General features: G+C 46.8%; 1 protein-coding gene across 1 annotated transcript in view; it reads left to right on the forward strand.

Annotated features, from left to right (window-relative positions):
* CCNI (cyclin I) overlaps nucleotides 1-14,830 on the forward strand; it is a 359,299-nt gene that overhangs the window by 307,696 nt on the left and 36,773 nt on the right. Inside the window, exon 5 of the mRNA XM_085640959.1 lies at nucleotides 11,804-11,944. Coding sequence (XP_085497085.1) covers nucleotides 11,804-11,944 — 141 coding nt within the window. The remainder of the gene's footprint in view (nucleotides 1-11,803; nucleotides 11,945-14,830) is intronic.

Below are 14,830 nucleotides of genomic sequence, written 5' to 3' on the forward strand. Positions count from 1 at the left end.
GGAGGGGAAGCCCCGTGAGCGGGTCACATCCTATAGGCCGATTTCGCTTCTGAACGCGGAGCCCAAAATCCTCGCCAAGGTGTTGGCCAACCGGTTGGTTGGCGTGGTGGGCGATTTGGTCCACCAAGACCAATCGGGCTTTATACCACACCGCAACACGGCGCTTAATCTGCGGCGCTTACACGGGGTGCTCGCGCGTGTCCCATTTGTGCGGGAGCCGGCCATCTTGGCGTCCTTGGACGCCACCATGGCGTTTGATACGCTCGAATGGCCATATGTTTGGGCGATGCTGGCGAAGTTTGGGTTCGGCCCGGGTTTCGTCAGCTGGGTCAAATTGCTATATTCGGGCCCGTTGGCGCAGGTGGTGGTGAATGGGCGAGTATCTGCCCCATTCGCCCTGGGACGGGGCACGCGACAGGGTTGTCCCCTGTCGCCTCTCCTGTTCGCCCTGGCCATGGAGCCCCTGGCGGAGTGGTTGCGGTGGCACCCTTCTATCCGTGGTCTCCGCTGGACCCCAGAGCATGAGGACCGCGTGTCCCTCTATGCTGACGATATCCTTTTGTATCTCGCCTCCCCGCGCAAGTCACTGATCGTCCTGGTTGATGTTTTGCGCTCCTTCGGTCGCAACTCAGGCCTGGTCATCAACTGGGCGAAATCCTGTGTCTATGTGCTCTCCGGGGAGGCCCCGGTCTTGCCACGGGACTGTCCGATCCAGATTGCCTCCCAGGGTTTCCGGTACCTGGGTATATATATCACTCTTGACCCGGAGGCCCGCTATGAGCGGAACTTGCTGCCCCCCCTCCAGCGTCTGAGGGAGGACGTGGTGCGCTGGCGGCGTCTGCCGCTCTCGCCGCTCGGCCGAGCGGCCTTATTTAAAATGATGTCCCTGCCGCGCTTCCTCTACGCCCTCCAGAATACCATGGACCTGGTCCCGGCACGCTACTTTCGCGAGGTGGAGGGCCTCCAGCGGCGCCTGTTCTGGGACGGGAGGCCGCGTATTGCTCTGGCTAAATTGACGCTCCCGTGGTACGATGGAGGGGTCGCCCTCCCGGACATCAAACGGTATTACTGGGCCTCCCAACTAGCTGCAATTAATCATGGCCTTTACGGGCCCGCCTTGAACCCGGCATTTGAGATGGACAGGACGCTTCTGCCCGGTGCCGATTATAATCGAGCGCTCTACTCTGGCGCGCCCGACTCCCGTTTGACGGGACCGACGCGTGTCATGGTGCGTGTCTGGCACGCGGCTAATGCAGCTATGGGGTGGAAGGACCGTTTGACCCGAGCGTCTCCGCTGTATGCATCTGAGAGGCTGGGCTCCCTGTGGACGTCGAAGGGCTTCGAGAAGTGGGACACGATCGGAATCAGCACGGTGGGAGATCTCTGGACGAGGGGGGGATTCAAAACTTTTGAGACGCTGCAGGCGGAGTTTCAGCTGCAGGGCAGTGAGTACTTTCGGTACCTACAGGTCCGCCATGCGCTGGGCTCCGTCTTCCCGGATGTTGCATCCATTCCGGAGTCTTCCCCCCTGGAGGACAGAGTGCTAGATGGCCATGTCCCGGACAGCACGATCTCCCTCATATACAAAAAATTGATTAACGATAGATCGTGTCTGCTGACTAGTCTCCGCGAGGCTTGGGTTGCCGACGGGCTGGAGCTGGACGACGAGGATTGGATCTCCGCGGTGGCCTCTCCGAAAGAGGTGGCCATCCCGGCTCGCCTTCGTTTCGTCCAGCTCAAGATCCTTCACCGGGTCTACATGACGGGGCCAAGGCTTTTACGTATGGGTTTTGCCGGTGATGGAATGTGTAAGCGTGGCTGTGGTGCGTTGGCGACTTTCATGCATATACTGTGGGAGTGCCCGAAGGTGGAGCGATTCTGGCGTGGTGTGCATGAGGTTCTACGAATGGTTACGCGTGTCGCGCTGCTGCCTGAAGCGAGGAGATGCTTGCTGAATGTCTGGGAACCAAATGACTACTCGGTCCCGCAGGCGCGGTGGGTGACTTTGGGATACATGATAGCCAAGCGTGATATTGCCCAATTGTGGGGATCCCAGAGGCCCCCTGCGGTGTCGGCCTGGAAAGAGCATATGGATTGGTGTATGTTTCGTGAAAAGGTGGTGTATGTGGCGAGGGGTAAGCCTGGGGCGTGGATGAAACTCTGGGGCCCCTGGAACGCCTACCGCGGGGGTATTTGTGAGCCGCCGCTGCTACCGGCGGCCTCGCCGGCTCCGTCTCCCTAGATGGCGCCCCTCCCTTGGCCGCGGGCGCGCGGTCCCCCAGTCCCTGATCTACTCCCGTCCCCCTCTTCAGAATTTTGCTGCTGGTTTGGATCCCCCACTTATGGAGCACGTGTTGTCACTTTGGATCGAGGGTTGCCTTGCGGTTGTGGTTTGTTCACGTTGTTTTGCTTTAAGAAAATGGAACCGTACTGTGGGCATGGAGCTGTGAGGCCTGCACCATTGATCACTCCTGTCTTCCTACTGTGCACCGCTGAGAACGTTTTTTGCTGTATGTATGTAATATGCTTTTGATGCTCTAGCGGCCGGCCGTGTGGTTGTAGGCCCATACCTGTAACTTCTATAAACTGCAATAAACGGTTTCAACAAAAAAAAAAAAAAAAAAAAAAAAAAAAAAGTATGAGCCTGGGCATCTTGAAGGATCGGCATACAAAATTAGTCTCCAAACTGCCAGACCTTCCTGCATTTCTCCATGTGCTCTGTCTTTAAGTTTTTTTTACTGAGAACTCACATGAAATCCAAAGTGAGTTTGCCGTGCACCTTGTTTAACTATCGGGTTGTCCAGGAAATTGCTGACTTCCAACACTTTATTCATAAAAGTATTTAGACTTCTGAAACTGAGGATAACTTCCAAAACTGTAGGCATTCAGTTTTATGTATAACATCCACTCCAAAAAACACTAACTGAAACTTTGAGCAGAGCCAATGAAATGAAATGGATTCTTTCATTGGGTATTTTCTGTAGGACTGCAACAAATCTTATAAACACCAAACACCTTTATCAGCAAGGGGTTGTACCAACCCCGCTCAGACATTGACAAGGCAGATGGCCGCCAGATTGATCTTGAGAAGCTGTACTTGGCCATGGTATCATTATTTTAATCAGATACAGGTGCACATTCAGAACATGCTTTATGAAGGAACATTCTTGACAAATGGGTTAAAGATATCCCAGAGAGAATAAAAAAAGAGACTTTAATGGCACACTAAATTGGAGCCTTAATAGTTTGTCCTCAACCAAGAATGTAGGCTCATGCAAACTGACATCCTCTACTATCTAAAATGTTCTTTCTATATTAGGCACAGGGCTACATCTAGCCACTATTTACCCATGGCATACAGTCCAGATCTTCAAACAATGAAGGTGAAGAGGAGACCCCATTTAAGAGGAAGAGGTGGCTCTGGAAGAGGTACCAGCAATCTCAACAGATGCTTACTTTTGGACATCGCCACACCCTCATTTACTACCGCACCCTGGCTGAGCAGCTGAGAAACTTCAAGGATAGTGAATAGTAATAATATCAGACAAATTGCTGCTTGTTGCAGCCTTTGAAGGATACATCATCTTGTTAAAAGAGAGGCCATTCAGATACATTCATAAAGTTTGCTGCTATTAGAAGCCATAGAGGAGGTACTGCAAACAGAGCGAGGACAAGGAGTTTATTTCTCTTACTTTGCTGATATCAAAGGAAGTATCTGCCTTTTGAATAATGCTGGGAATAAGGCCATTAAGCAAATGGGTTTAATCACAATTAATTTAATAACCACATTAAATGATGTAATACCATGTAGGTTCCAAAATGACTTACTGTTTCCCTTGATTTGAAGAATGCACACTCTGCCTGTCAGTGCTTTGGATATACTAGAGATTATTACATATATTGTGTGTGCCAGACATAACCATATCCCTATTTTTCCTTTTGGAATACAATGAGCTCTGAGTGGTTTAGGAAAAAGCCTGGTAATTTCCTGAACCTTTCACACCTCAGCCAACATTTACCACTTAAGATCACAGAGCCTATTTTTCAGTTCCTTTCAGACTATCTCGTGTGACAAGATGATACCGATCAGAACAGAATAATCAATCAATCAATCAATCATGGAACTTATATCGCGCACTACTCACCCGTAAGGGTCTCAAGGCGCTTGGGGAAGGGGGTCTGCTACTGCTCGAACAGCCAGGTCTTGAGCTGTTTCCTGAAGGCCAGGTGGTCCTGGGTCATCCGCAGGTGGACGGGTAGGGAGTTCCAAGTCTTAGCTGCCAGGTAGGAGAATGACCTTCCTCCAGCGGTGGCTCTCTGGATGCGAGGGACGACGGCGAGGGCGAGGTTAGCGGAACGTAGCCGGCGGGTGGGCGTGTAGAAGGTGAGGCGGCTGTTGAGGTACCCTGGGCCTAGGTCGTGGAGGGACTTGTGTGCGTGGGTGAGGAGTCTGAACGTGATCCTCTTGTTGACAGGGAGCCAGTGCAGGTCTCTCAGGTGGCACGAGATGTGGCTGCGTCGGGGGACGTCCAGGATGAGTCGGGCGGAGGCGTTCTGGATACGCTGAAGTCTTTTCTGAAGCTTGGCTGTAGTACCGGCGTAGAGGGTGTTTCCGTAGTCTAGTCTGCTGGTGACGAGAGCGTGGGTGACCGTCTTCCTGGTCTCGGTCGGGATCCATCGGAAGATCTTTCGGAGCAAGCGGAGGTTGTGGAAGCAAGCTGAGGAGACGGCGTTGACTTGTCTGGTCATCGATAGGGAGGAATCCAGTATGACGCCCAAGTTGCGTGCGTGGTCCGTCGGTTCAGGTGCGGTGCCTAGTGCCGGGGGCCACCAGGAGTCGTCCCATGCGGAGGGTGATGGTCCCAGAATGAGGACTTCTGTCTTGTCCGTGTTCAGTTTCAGGCGGCTGATGTTCATCCATTCAGCGACGTCTGTCATCCCTTCGTGCAGGCTGGCTTTGGCGGTGTCGGGGTCTCTGGAGAGGGAGAGAATCAGCTGGGTGTCATCGGCGTAGGAAATGATGTTGAGGTTGTGTTGGCGTGCGATGGCAGCGAGGGGTTTCATGTAGATGTTGAAGAGAGTAGGGCTGAGCGACGATCCTTGCGGGACACCGCAGATGACTTCGGTGGCCTCGGAGCGGAACGGAGGGAGGCGTACTCTCTGTGTTCTGCCGGAGAGGTATGAGATGATCCATTCCAGAGCCTTCCCTTGGATGCCGGTGTCGTTGAGGCGTTGGGCTAGTGTGCGGTGGCAGACAGTGTCAAATGCTGCGGAGAGGTCTAGGAGGATGAGTGCCGCTGTTTCGCCGTTGTCGAGCAGGGCTCGGATGTCGTCGGTGGCTGCGATGAGGGCGGTCTCGGTGCTGTGGTTGGCTCTGAATCCGGACTGTGATGGGTCGAGGGATCCGTTCGTCTCGAGGAAGGCTGCCAGTTGCTTGTTGACGACCTTCTCGATGACTTTGGCCGGGAAAGGAAGGAGCGAGATGGGGCGGTAGTTCTTGAGGTCGGTCGGGTCCGCTGTTGGTTTCTTCAGCAGAGCGCTGAGTTCGGCGTGCTTCCAGCTCTCCGGGAAGGTTGCTGTGTTGAAGGAGGTGTTGATGATGTCTCGGAGGTGGGGTGCGATGGTAGAGGCTGCCTTGTTGAAGACATGATGGGGGCACGGGTCGGTCGGAGATCCGGAGTGGATGGTGTTCATCATGCGTGACGTGTCTTCGGGGGTCACCTCGGTCCATGTCTGGAGGGTGGCGGCGGGGCGCGAAGGTACAACCGATGGGTGCGGGGGTGAAATGTCGAAGCTGTTGTGGATGTCGGCGATCTTGCGGTGGAAGTACGAGGCGAGGGAGTCGCAGAGGTCCTGTGAGGGAGTGATGTCGTTGTTGCCGGTGCTGGGGTTGGAGAACTCCTTGACGATGTTGAAGAGCTCCTTGCTGTCATGGGCGTTCTTGTCCAGTCGTTCCCGCAGAGATTTCTTCTTGGTGGTGCGGATGAGCTGGTGATGTCTGCGAGTGGCGAGTTTGAGTGCTGTTCTGTTGTCGGCGGTCTTGTTGAGGAGCCAGGCCTTCTCGAGGGTGCGGCAGGCCTTCTTGGAGTCCTTGAGTTCGTCGGTGAACCAGGGGGCCTTCTTGCTTCTGGGTCTGGAGGGGGGGTTCTTCAGTGGGGCGAGGTCGTCGGCACAGGAGGTCAGCCACTGCGTGAGGTCGAGGGCAGCTGTGTTAGGGTCCGTGGTCCTGGCAGGTGGGCTCTGGCTGAGGGAGGTGGCGAGCTGGTCGGCGGTGATCTTGCTCCAGTTTCTGTGGGGAGCCTGCTTCGGGTGATTGTGGACCGTGTTCTTTCTGAAGCTGAAATGGACGCAGCTGTGGTCGGTCCAGTGAAGTCCGGTGGAGTGGCTGAAGGTGACGTGCTTGCTGGACGAGAAGAGTGGGTCGAGCGTGTGGCCGGCGAAGTGGGTGGGGGTGTTGACCAGTTGCTGAAGTCCGAGGTTGGCGAGGTTATCAAGCAGGGCGGTGGTGTTGTGGTCATTGTTGTTCTCCAGGTGGAAGTTGAGGTCCCCGAGGAGGATGTAGTCGGCGGAGGGGAGGGCGTGAGGGCTGATGAAGTCGGCGATGTCTTCGCAGAACTGTGCGCGTGGTCCCGGGGGTCTGTAGATGAGGGTGCCTCTGAGGGTAGTCTTGGGGTCGGTGTGGATCTGGAAGTGCAGGTATTCGGCGGCGTTGAATACGTCGATGGAGTCAGTCGAGATGCGAATGGTGCTCTTGTGTACGATGGCGATGCCTCCTCCGGTCTGGTTGACGCGATCCTTCCTGATGATCTTGTAGCCGTCCGGGATAACAGTGCTCTACCTTGTGAAGCCGGGGGAATACCCTCATCTCAACTGTCCTTGGAAGCTCTTGAGTAATTGGCATTGGTTTTTCAGAAAATAAATCATTTTCAGGGTGAAACATGTGCCCTAGGATAGAAAAGGACATAGCAAACGTTTTTAGTCATTACCTAGATGGATATTTGGGTCTAAGCATTAGGGTAGGTTAGTTGATGACTCTTCCGTCAGCTGTTAGAAAGCTTTCTGGATATTTTCATCCCAAGCTAAGTATAGGGTTGTCCTTCTCTTAAGACATAAGGGTACCCAATAAAACAGTAAGGCCTTAGTGGAGCAGGCCAGTAAGACTGCATCATCTGCATACAAGAGGACATACTTAGGAACCGAGTTAACAGAAGGTACATCTAAACAAGAAGTGATCGAATGATGGTTGTTTGTTAATTGCAAAAACAACAATTGATGGACAGAATGCAGAACAATGTCATACATGCACCCCAGTACAGAGATCTGGGCCTAAATCCATCGTTTTTTTTGCTCACCATGCCATTCCAGTTTGGACCCAGCCATATGCAAATCAGTCTTGACTCTGCACCCAATGGGAACAGCCCAGCCCGAACTGCCAGGCCAGGTCCTCCCTGGACTGGAAACAAGCATCCTAGGACCGTTTTTGGGCTTTCAGCCCTCATCAACCAGGATAGCTTGACTCCAGTGGCATAGAGAGCACGGGACCCCGTCTGGGCATACCCGTCCCACTCGGGGTGACAAATACAAAAACAGCAATTGATGTACAGAATGCAGAACAATGTCATACAATACATAAATTAGACATCCCCTCTGTCACATGAAAGGCAGTCCTTGATTATCAAGTGATTAAAGAGTATTGGGGAGAAGTCATACTGAAAACTATAGATATAGGGTCTAATTTAGCAAAATCTTCTAAATAGAGGAAGCCAAGTTCCCCACGACAGATGTAGTACGATGTAGAAAGGAGTAGAGAGAGGAGAAGTCTTCAACATTTAATTTTCTCCACCTGCAGGGCAAAGCAGTTGGTTTAACCCCAAACACTCACCTCATATATAGCCGTTTGAATGGACTGGGTTTTATAAATGTTCGGTAATAGTATAATCGGTTTGCCATAATAATAATCCACATTTCTAAAGCACAAACAATCATCCGTAAGGGTCTCTAGGCACTGGGGGCCATCGGGAAGATTAAGCAAGCTATTGCCTAGAGTCACATGGTGCTGGGCTAATCTGCCGCCGGGGATCGAACCGTGATCTCCAGATTCCAGAGTCAGTCGCCCTGGCCGTGGCGCCACACCTCTTCCTCCCACCCAGGTATCGTGATAAATTAACAACCATTGGCATAGCCAACAGGTCTCGCTTTTGGGACCTTATAAGTGTTTATCTATGCAACGGTTGCTGTTGTTGCTGCAAGGATTTTGTGCTGCATAACTGAATACATAATGTCCCAAATGCGAGACCTATTGGCTAAGCGAACGGATAGCTACTAGGTATGGTTTTTTTGACCTTTTAATTATTTAGTTATTTAATACTATTGGTGCAACAATGTTACTTTTTGCATGTCTAAACAGTTATAATGTGTAAGGCTAGACCTATTGTATTTGTTTTTTTTATTTTGAGTGTGTTTTTTTTAATGTAGTTATTGTGAGAATGTGATGGTGAGAGAGTGAGAATTTATTAGTGAGAGTATGTTAGTGAGAATGATTTTTATAGTGAGTTTGTTAGTTATTGTCTGAGAGATACAAGTTTTTATTGTAACATGTGGTAGTTGGAGCGTTATTTTTTTTGTCTGAGTGAGTGTGTTAGTTTGTGAAAGATAGTGTGAGTTTGTTAGTGAGAGAGAGTGTGATATAGTTATTGAGAGCGATTGGAACAGTTACTTTTTTAGTTAGTGATAGATAGTGAGTGAATGAGTTGGTACAAATGAGACTTTGTTAACGATATTAGTTAAATGAGTTTTTATCTTGACAGTTTGTCAGTGAGAGTGAGTTAGTGACAGTGAGTTAGTATGAATGATTTAGTGAGATTGAGTGAGTGATAGTGAGGTTGTGAGTTACTTAGTGAGAGTGATTAAGTTATTGCGAGAGATTGGGAGAGTAAGTTATTGCGAGTATTTTTGAGAGTTAATTAGTTTGTTAGTGATAGTTTATAAGAGAGAGTATGTTAGTGAGTGAGTTATTGATACTGAGTAATTGAGAATGAGTTATCGAGACTGATTTGGCGATATTGAATTAGTGAGAGCCAAATTGTGAGAGTGAGTTAGTGATTTAGAGTATTTTTTTGGTAGTGAGGCAGTTATTGAGACTGGTAATGAGTGATAGACAGTGTGAGAATTAATCGAATTTTTTTAAGTGAGTTTGTTCGTGCCTGTTAGTGAGTGTGAGTTCGTAATCGTGAGTATAAGAGAGTGAGTAAGATAGTGTTTTAGAGTGAGTGAGTAAGAGAGTAAGTGTGTGTGAGTGAGTTTGAGGGATTGAGTTAGATCGACTGAGTGAGAGAGACTGTTTTAAATATAGTTTGTTAGTGACTGTGATTGAGTGAGTTAGTGATGGAGAGAGAGTGGTCGAGTTAGTGAGTGTGAGTGAGTGATTTGGTGATTGAGAGTGTGAGAGTTAGTGATAGAGTGGTAGAGTGAATGTGTTTTTTTGGGAGTTTGATTTTGTGAGTGTTATTGATCTTGTGTGATTGAGAGTTTGTGATAGATTGTTATTGAGAATGAGTGAGTGTGTCCATTAGTTAATGAGAGAGAGTAGTAGAGATAGGTAGTGATGTAGAGTTTATTGAGACAGCGTTTAGAGTTAGTGATATTTTTTTAGAGACGTAGTTTGTTATTGATAGAGAGTTTGTTATTGTGAGTTTTAGTGATAGTGAGTTATTTAGTTAGGGTTAGAGTGTGCTGTAGTTAGTTATTGAGAGAGAGTGTAATAGTTATTTATTTATTGAGAGTGATGGAGTTAGTTAGTGATAGAGAGTGTTAGAGTTAGTGAGTGTGACCGAGTGGGACAGTTAGTGAGTGAGACAAAGTGGGTGAGATAGTTAATTAGTGAGAGTGAGTTGATGAGTTATGTATCTAGTGAGTGAGATAGTGAGTTATTTAGTAAGTGTGAGATATTGGGATAGTTTGTTATTGAGACTGAGTGCGCTTTTTGCCTTGTGATTAGTTCATCAGAATTACTGTGCATGTATATCGCAAATAGGATATACGTTTCTATTACATTTTAAATTGAATAAAATATTGTGAAAAGGAAGCATCTACTGCAAAGAAACCGGACACTTCAATTCCTCAACAAACAGTAGAGGGCAGTGTTGGACCGGCTAAAGAAACCTAATCATGTTGGTTAGCTGATGTTTCCTTGTACGAAGTGTTAATACAACTCCATCTATCTAATACCGAGGAGGGCAAGCCATATGAAATCAAAGTAAACTTTTGAACCTGCAGAGTAAGGACTATGCCAGACTCCAAAACTGGAAAGGTCTATTTTAAAACTGAGAAGTACCGCAATTGTGAACGGCCACACCAAATAGCACTAGTTTTAGCGGGAAAAAACATGCAGCCTGGTGAACGTGGAACAAGTCCGAGAAAACAGTGTGTAAAGCTTCTGACCACGGCTTCTTACTTTGACAAGATGCCTACCCTTGAAACATTGGCTCCGTCACCACGTTTACAAACGTGTCAATTTCCAAATAAGTTCACTATGTTAAACAACATGGTGAGCAATTCTACAATTCAATACATGCGGGTTTTGGCCGCGTGGCCGTGAAACTGATGCGTGAAAGTAATTTTGCGCGCTGTAAGGGTGCCTGAAAATGAAGCTGACCAAGAGGGAGGGGGAGAAGGGAGGGGGTAGTGAGAGCAGAGAGACAGAGGGGATGGAGGAGCATTGTAAGGCTTAATGAGCCATTACAAAAGCCAGATGGCCTGTGCACGTTCACGCTCACATGCCCGCAAGCTTGAGGCCAGCAAAAGCCTCCCTGGTAACACTTTAAAAACCTGCTTACTAAAGGTCTCACTTAAAGTAGCGCATGCGCTAGCTCAGGCGAGACCTAAAAAGGCTCCAGATTCACTTTAAATGGCGATGAGAAATGATGGTCGCCCAGCATGCATAGAAATCAAAGAACCCCCGGATAAGGGAAATTGAGTATTTTTTCAAGTCTGTTGTTTATAGTGAGACTACGTAGTTTGGGGCCACTTGCTTTTTTGTGCAACTTAGAGAAGTTGATAGCTAAGTCTAAGTTAGAAATAAACGGAGAGAAGGCGCTTTAAGCACAGCAAGGGTTTAGTAGTGTGGGCCGGTAGGACTGCATTTTCTGCATACAAGAGGACGGGAGTAAGAACAGTGTTAACAGAAGGTAAACAAGAAGCGATCAAATGATGCTTAGGTTTACTAATGTACATATAAATAGATGTGCAAGAATCCAACCCTGGTACACATGCCTGTAAATTAAGTCTTTCTGAGAGCTCCCCATTAGGTCCAGATCTCACCCTAGCTGAAAGGTGTTGATGTAGGACTGATATAACATGTGCTAGAGCTACATCCGTTCGCAGTTCAAGGAAAAGCAACCAGAGTTTGGTTTACCTTATTGAAAACACAGGATAGGTCCATAAAGACAAGGCACAATGGACAGTGCTTAGCCGTGGTATATTCACCTATTTAAATATGGGGATTTAATCGCTGCTGCATTGTACGAAGCTGCTCCCTGACACCATATTGCTTGTACTTAAGATGGTATTCTACTTTGTCCGCTCTCGTATTCTCTTACCATCAGATAACCTCAAATAATGGAGGCAAACACTCGGCTCCGTAAGCTGCCCTATCGGCTCTATAATTCTTTAGTCTGAAAACCTTGCAGTCTCAAAATATTTGTTTATTCGTTAGATGTACATATATTTCATTTGCCTAAAAGATCTGACTGTTTATCAACTGCTGTGCTTGGAAGCCATGATAATTGGTTCATATTTCTCCTAGCGAATTCCAGTGCTGAAGGTGTTGGCCAAGGACAGTCTATGTGGTTGTTCTCCTGCTGAAATTCTTCGGATGGAAAGAATTATTCTGGATAAACTGAATTGGGATCTTCACACAGCTACACCACTTGATTTTCTTCACATTGTAAGTTTTACAATAATAATAATACCTAGTTTTACATACTGCTTAATACCACAGTTATTCCATTCTGTTTAAGTATTACCAGGTGCTTCTATTACTAAAATAATGTTACCCACTTTACAAACATCAGAAAGAACTTCTGCTGGTAGACCCCTTACATTACATTTTAAATCCTTTCTGACACCAGACTGGTTCTGAAAAACAGAGGCATCTCTTGAAGTAAAGTGAATTTTAGGGAAAGGGGCACACATTGGCCAACCGAATAAAACAACGGCGCCACCTACAAAACGTAGGTCACTTGTAAATAGAGATTGTGTGTGTGTGTTTGTGTCTGTCTGTCGTTTGCTTAATGTTGGATTTAAGAATTTCAAGCAAACAACATAGGCTTGCAATGACTGGTTGCAGAGTGTTTACCTTTTCTGTATCGCAGCCTGGCACATTCAATAGCTGTGCTGAGGGTGTAGGAACATAGGGCTCTTAAAACAGGAGTATGGTCCCCATCTGGATACCCCCCCCCCCCCCCCCCCCACCCTCCACCCCACCGAAAGAAAAGACGGCAATGCTGGAAAAGTTCCTGTAACCTCTCTAGAATGCTGGAAGCGGCGCTATTGGACTCTGTAGAGGCTTCATCCCACTTCTGGAAGTGATGACTCAGAGCTGCTTGTATGCACCACCCCTGCACACTGACATTGGTTCCTTTTTTCCACAGTATTGAATGCAGATCCAGAACTCTGATCCCAGCTTTTCAGTTTAACTGATTTTTTTTTAAAGAATGTACTTCAAATGAAAACAAGATGAGGTAAGTTCAGAGTCTTCTTCATTCAGCCATCCACTCTTCAACTCACCTGTCACAACTGACATCAGACCAACATTCTATGGCAATCTCCCATTGGAATGTACAACTGGGAAATTCCACAGGGGGAAACTGGACAAACCAAATGGGATAAAAGTGTATGTTGATACAAAGAGAGGTAAATTGCAACACACTTCCCTTACATCGTAAGGAAAACAATATATTAAACATCCTTGCTTTTGACAATTCTATACAAACTCCATAACTGATCATTCTCAAGTAATACTACATTTCGGTAAGCTTTGGTCACACGACATGGAGGGTAAAATTTGCAGTGGCTTTGCTTATCCTTAATGCTCCTTTTAAACTGTACCAATCGCCCCTTTCTATTTGAGATTTCTTACTCCATTCCTCCCATATAATTTCTTGTATTGGCTCTGATGTTCTACTCTCTCGCTGGTTTTAACCTTATCAGAGCTCACATCCATACCTCCTCCTAACCATGGGGGGTTTGTTTTGGTACATGGTTCTCTCCCTCTGAGGGAAACAAAAGGAGAAAAACCTGTGATGAGATTGGGTGAGGTGTGGTATGCCCAAAAACAATCATCCAAGGATGTTTCCACATCTTGACCATTTACAAGTGCTAGCTGAATATGTTCTTTGATCAACCGATTAGCTCTCTCAACTAAACAATTTGCTTTAGGGCAATACAAAGCAGTTTTCTCATGTTTTATATTGAGGTTTTGCAAAAAAAACTTTCATCTATTAGGATGTGAACGGGATACCATTGTCAATCACAATAGTTGAAGATATTCCTTCCTTGCTAAACTCATCTTTTAGGAATTCTAAGACAATATTAATGTTTGCACGTTGAACTAATCTATACATGACCCAATGTGAGGTATAGTCAATTAACACCAACATATGTTTCTTATACGTTGCTTTGTTATCCATCGGTCCAATGATGCCCATGGCAAGTTTACTCCATGGTTTCTGAGGTACCAACTGGGGATAAAGAGGCCTTCCGTGTGATTTTAGTTTTGTCACTTTTAGCACAGCTGTAACAATCTTTAACTATTTGTTCCACTAATGAATTCATTCTGGTGAACCAAATGTTTATCCTGACTCTATGTTTTGAGATACTTCGGCCAAGGTGTCCCTCATGGACCATTTCCACAATTTTCTTCCTTCAACCTTCTGGAGGTTTTATCTTATTACGGCAAATCTTACCCTCTATGATGCAAAGTTCAAATGTTACTTCCCAGAAATCCTTAATCTCCTCCTTAAACTCACTACACTTATTAGGCCAGCCATTGACCATCTGTTCCTTGACCACACTGATTGTCTTGTTTTTTTCCATGCTCTTTTCCCATTCGACCTCCGATAACGCAGGCACCTGTATAGATAAAATGTGACTGTCCAACATTTCTTCTGGTGTTTCTATTTGTAAAGGGGCTCTAGACAAAAAATCTGCAATTGTATTTTCTCCTCCTGGAACATACTCGACCTTGAAACAGAATTTTACAAGACCTAATATCCATTTGGGTGTACGAGGGGTACTATGTTTAATCCCTTTGACAGAGAACATAAATGTAAGGGGTTTGTGATGTGTGTGAATAGTGACATTTAAACCCCAGAAATAAAACTTGAAGTGTTTCACTGCCCAAAACCACACCAGAGCCTCTTTAATACAACAGAGTAGTTACACTGTGCTTTTGTTAGGCACCTGGATGCGAAGGCTAAAATCCTTTCTTCCCTTTGAGAGCGTGGCACCTAGGCCTTTGTTAGAAGCATCGGTAGTGAGAATAGTATTTCTTCTATGGTCAAACGTACCTTAAGCAGATGTATCAATTATGTTTTTGTACTCCTCTCCACACAAAATCTTTGCTGTTTTTCAATAATTCACGTAAACGTTAACATTTACTTGAGAAGTTCTTAATATATTTTGCTATATATTCCGCTCACCCTCAAAGGGATTTGAGATTATCTTTATTCTGAGTATAACGAGCTTCCTTCACTACACCCAGTAAGCTGTTTTTAGGTCTGAACCCCTCTTCTGAAATTGTGTAACCTAAATAATCCACAGACCTGACCCT

The sequence above is a fragment of the Triturus cristatus genome, chromosome 2_2 (genome assembly GCF_964204655.1).
Source record: "Triturus cristatus chromosome 2_2, aTriCri1.1, whole genome shotgun sequence".
Classification (NCBI taxonomy): Eukaryota; Metazoa; Chordata; class Amphibia; order Caudata; family Salamandridae; genus Triturus; species Triturus cristatus.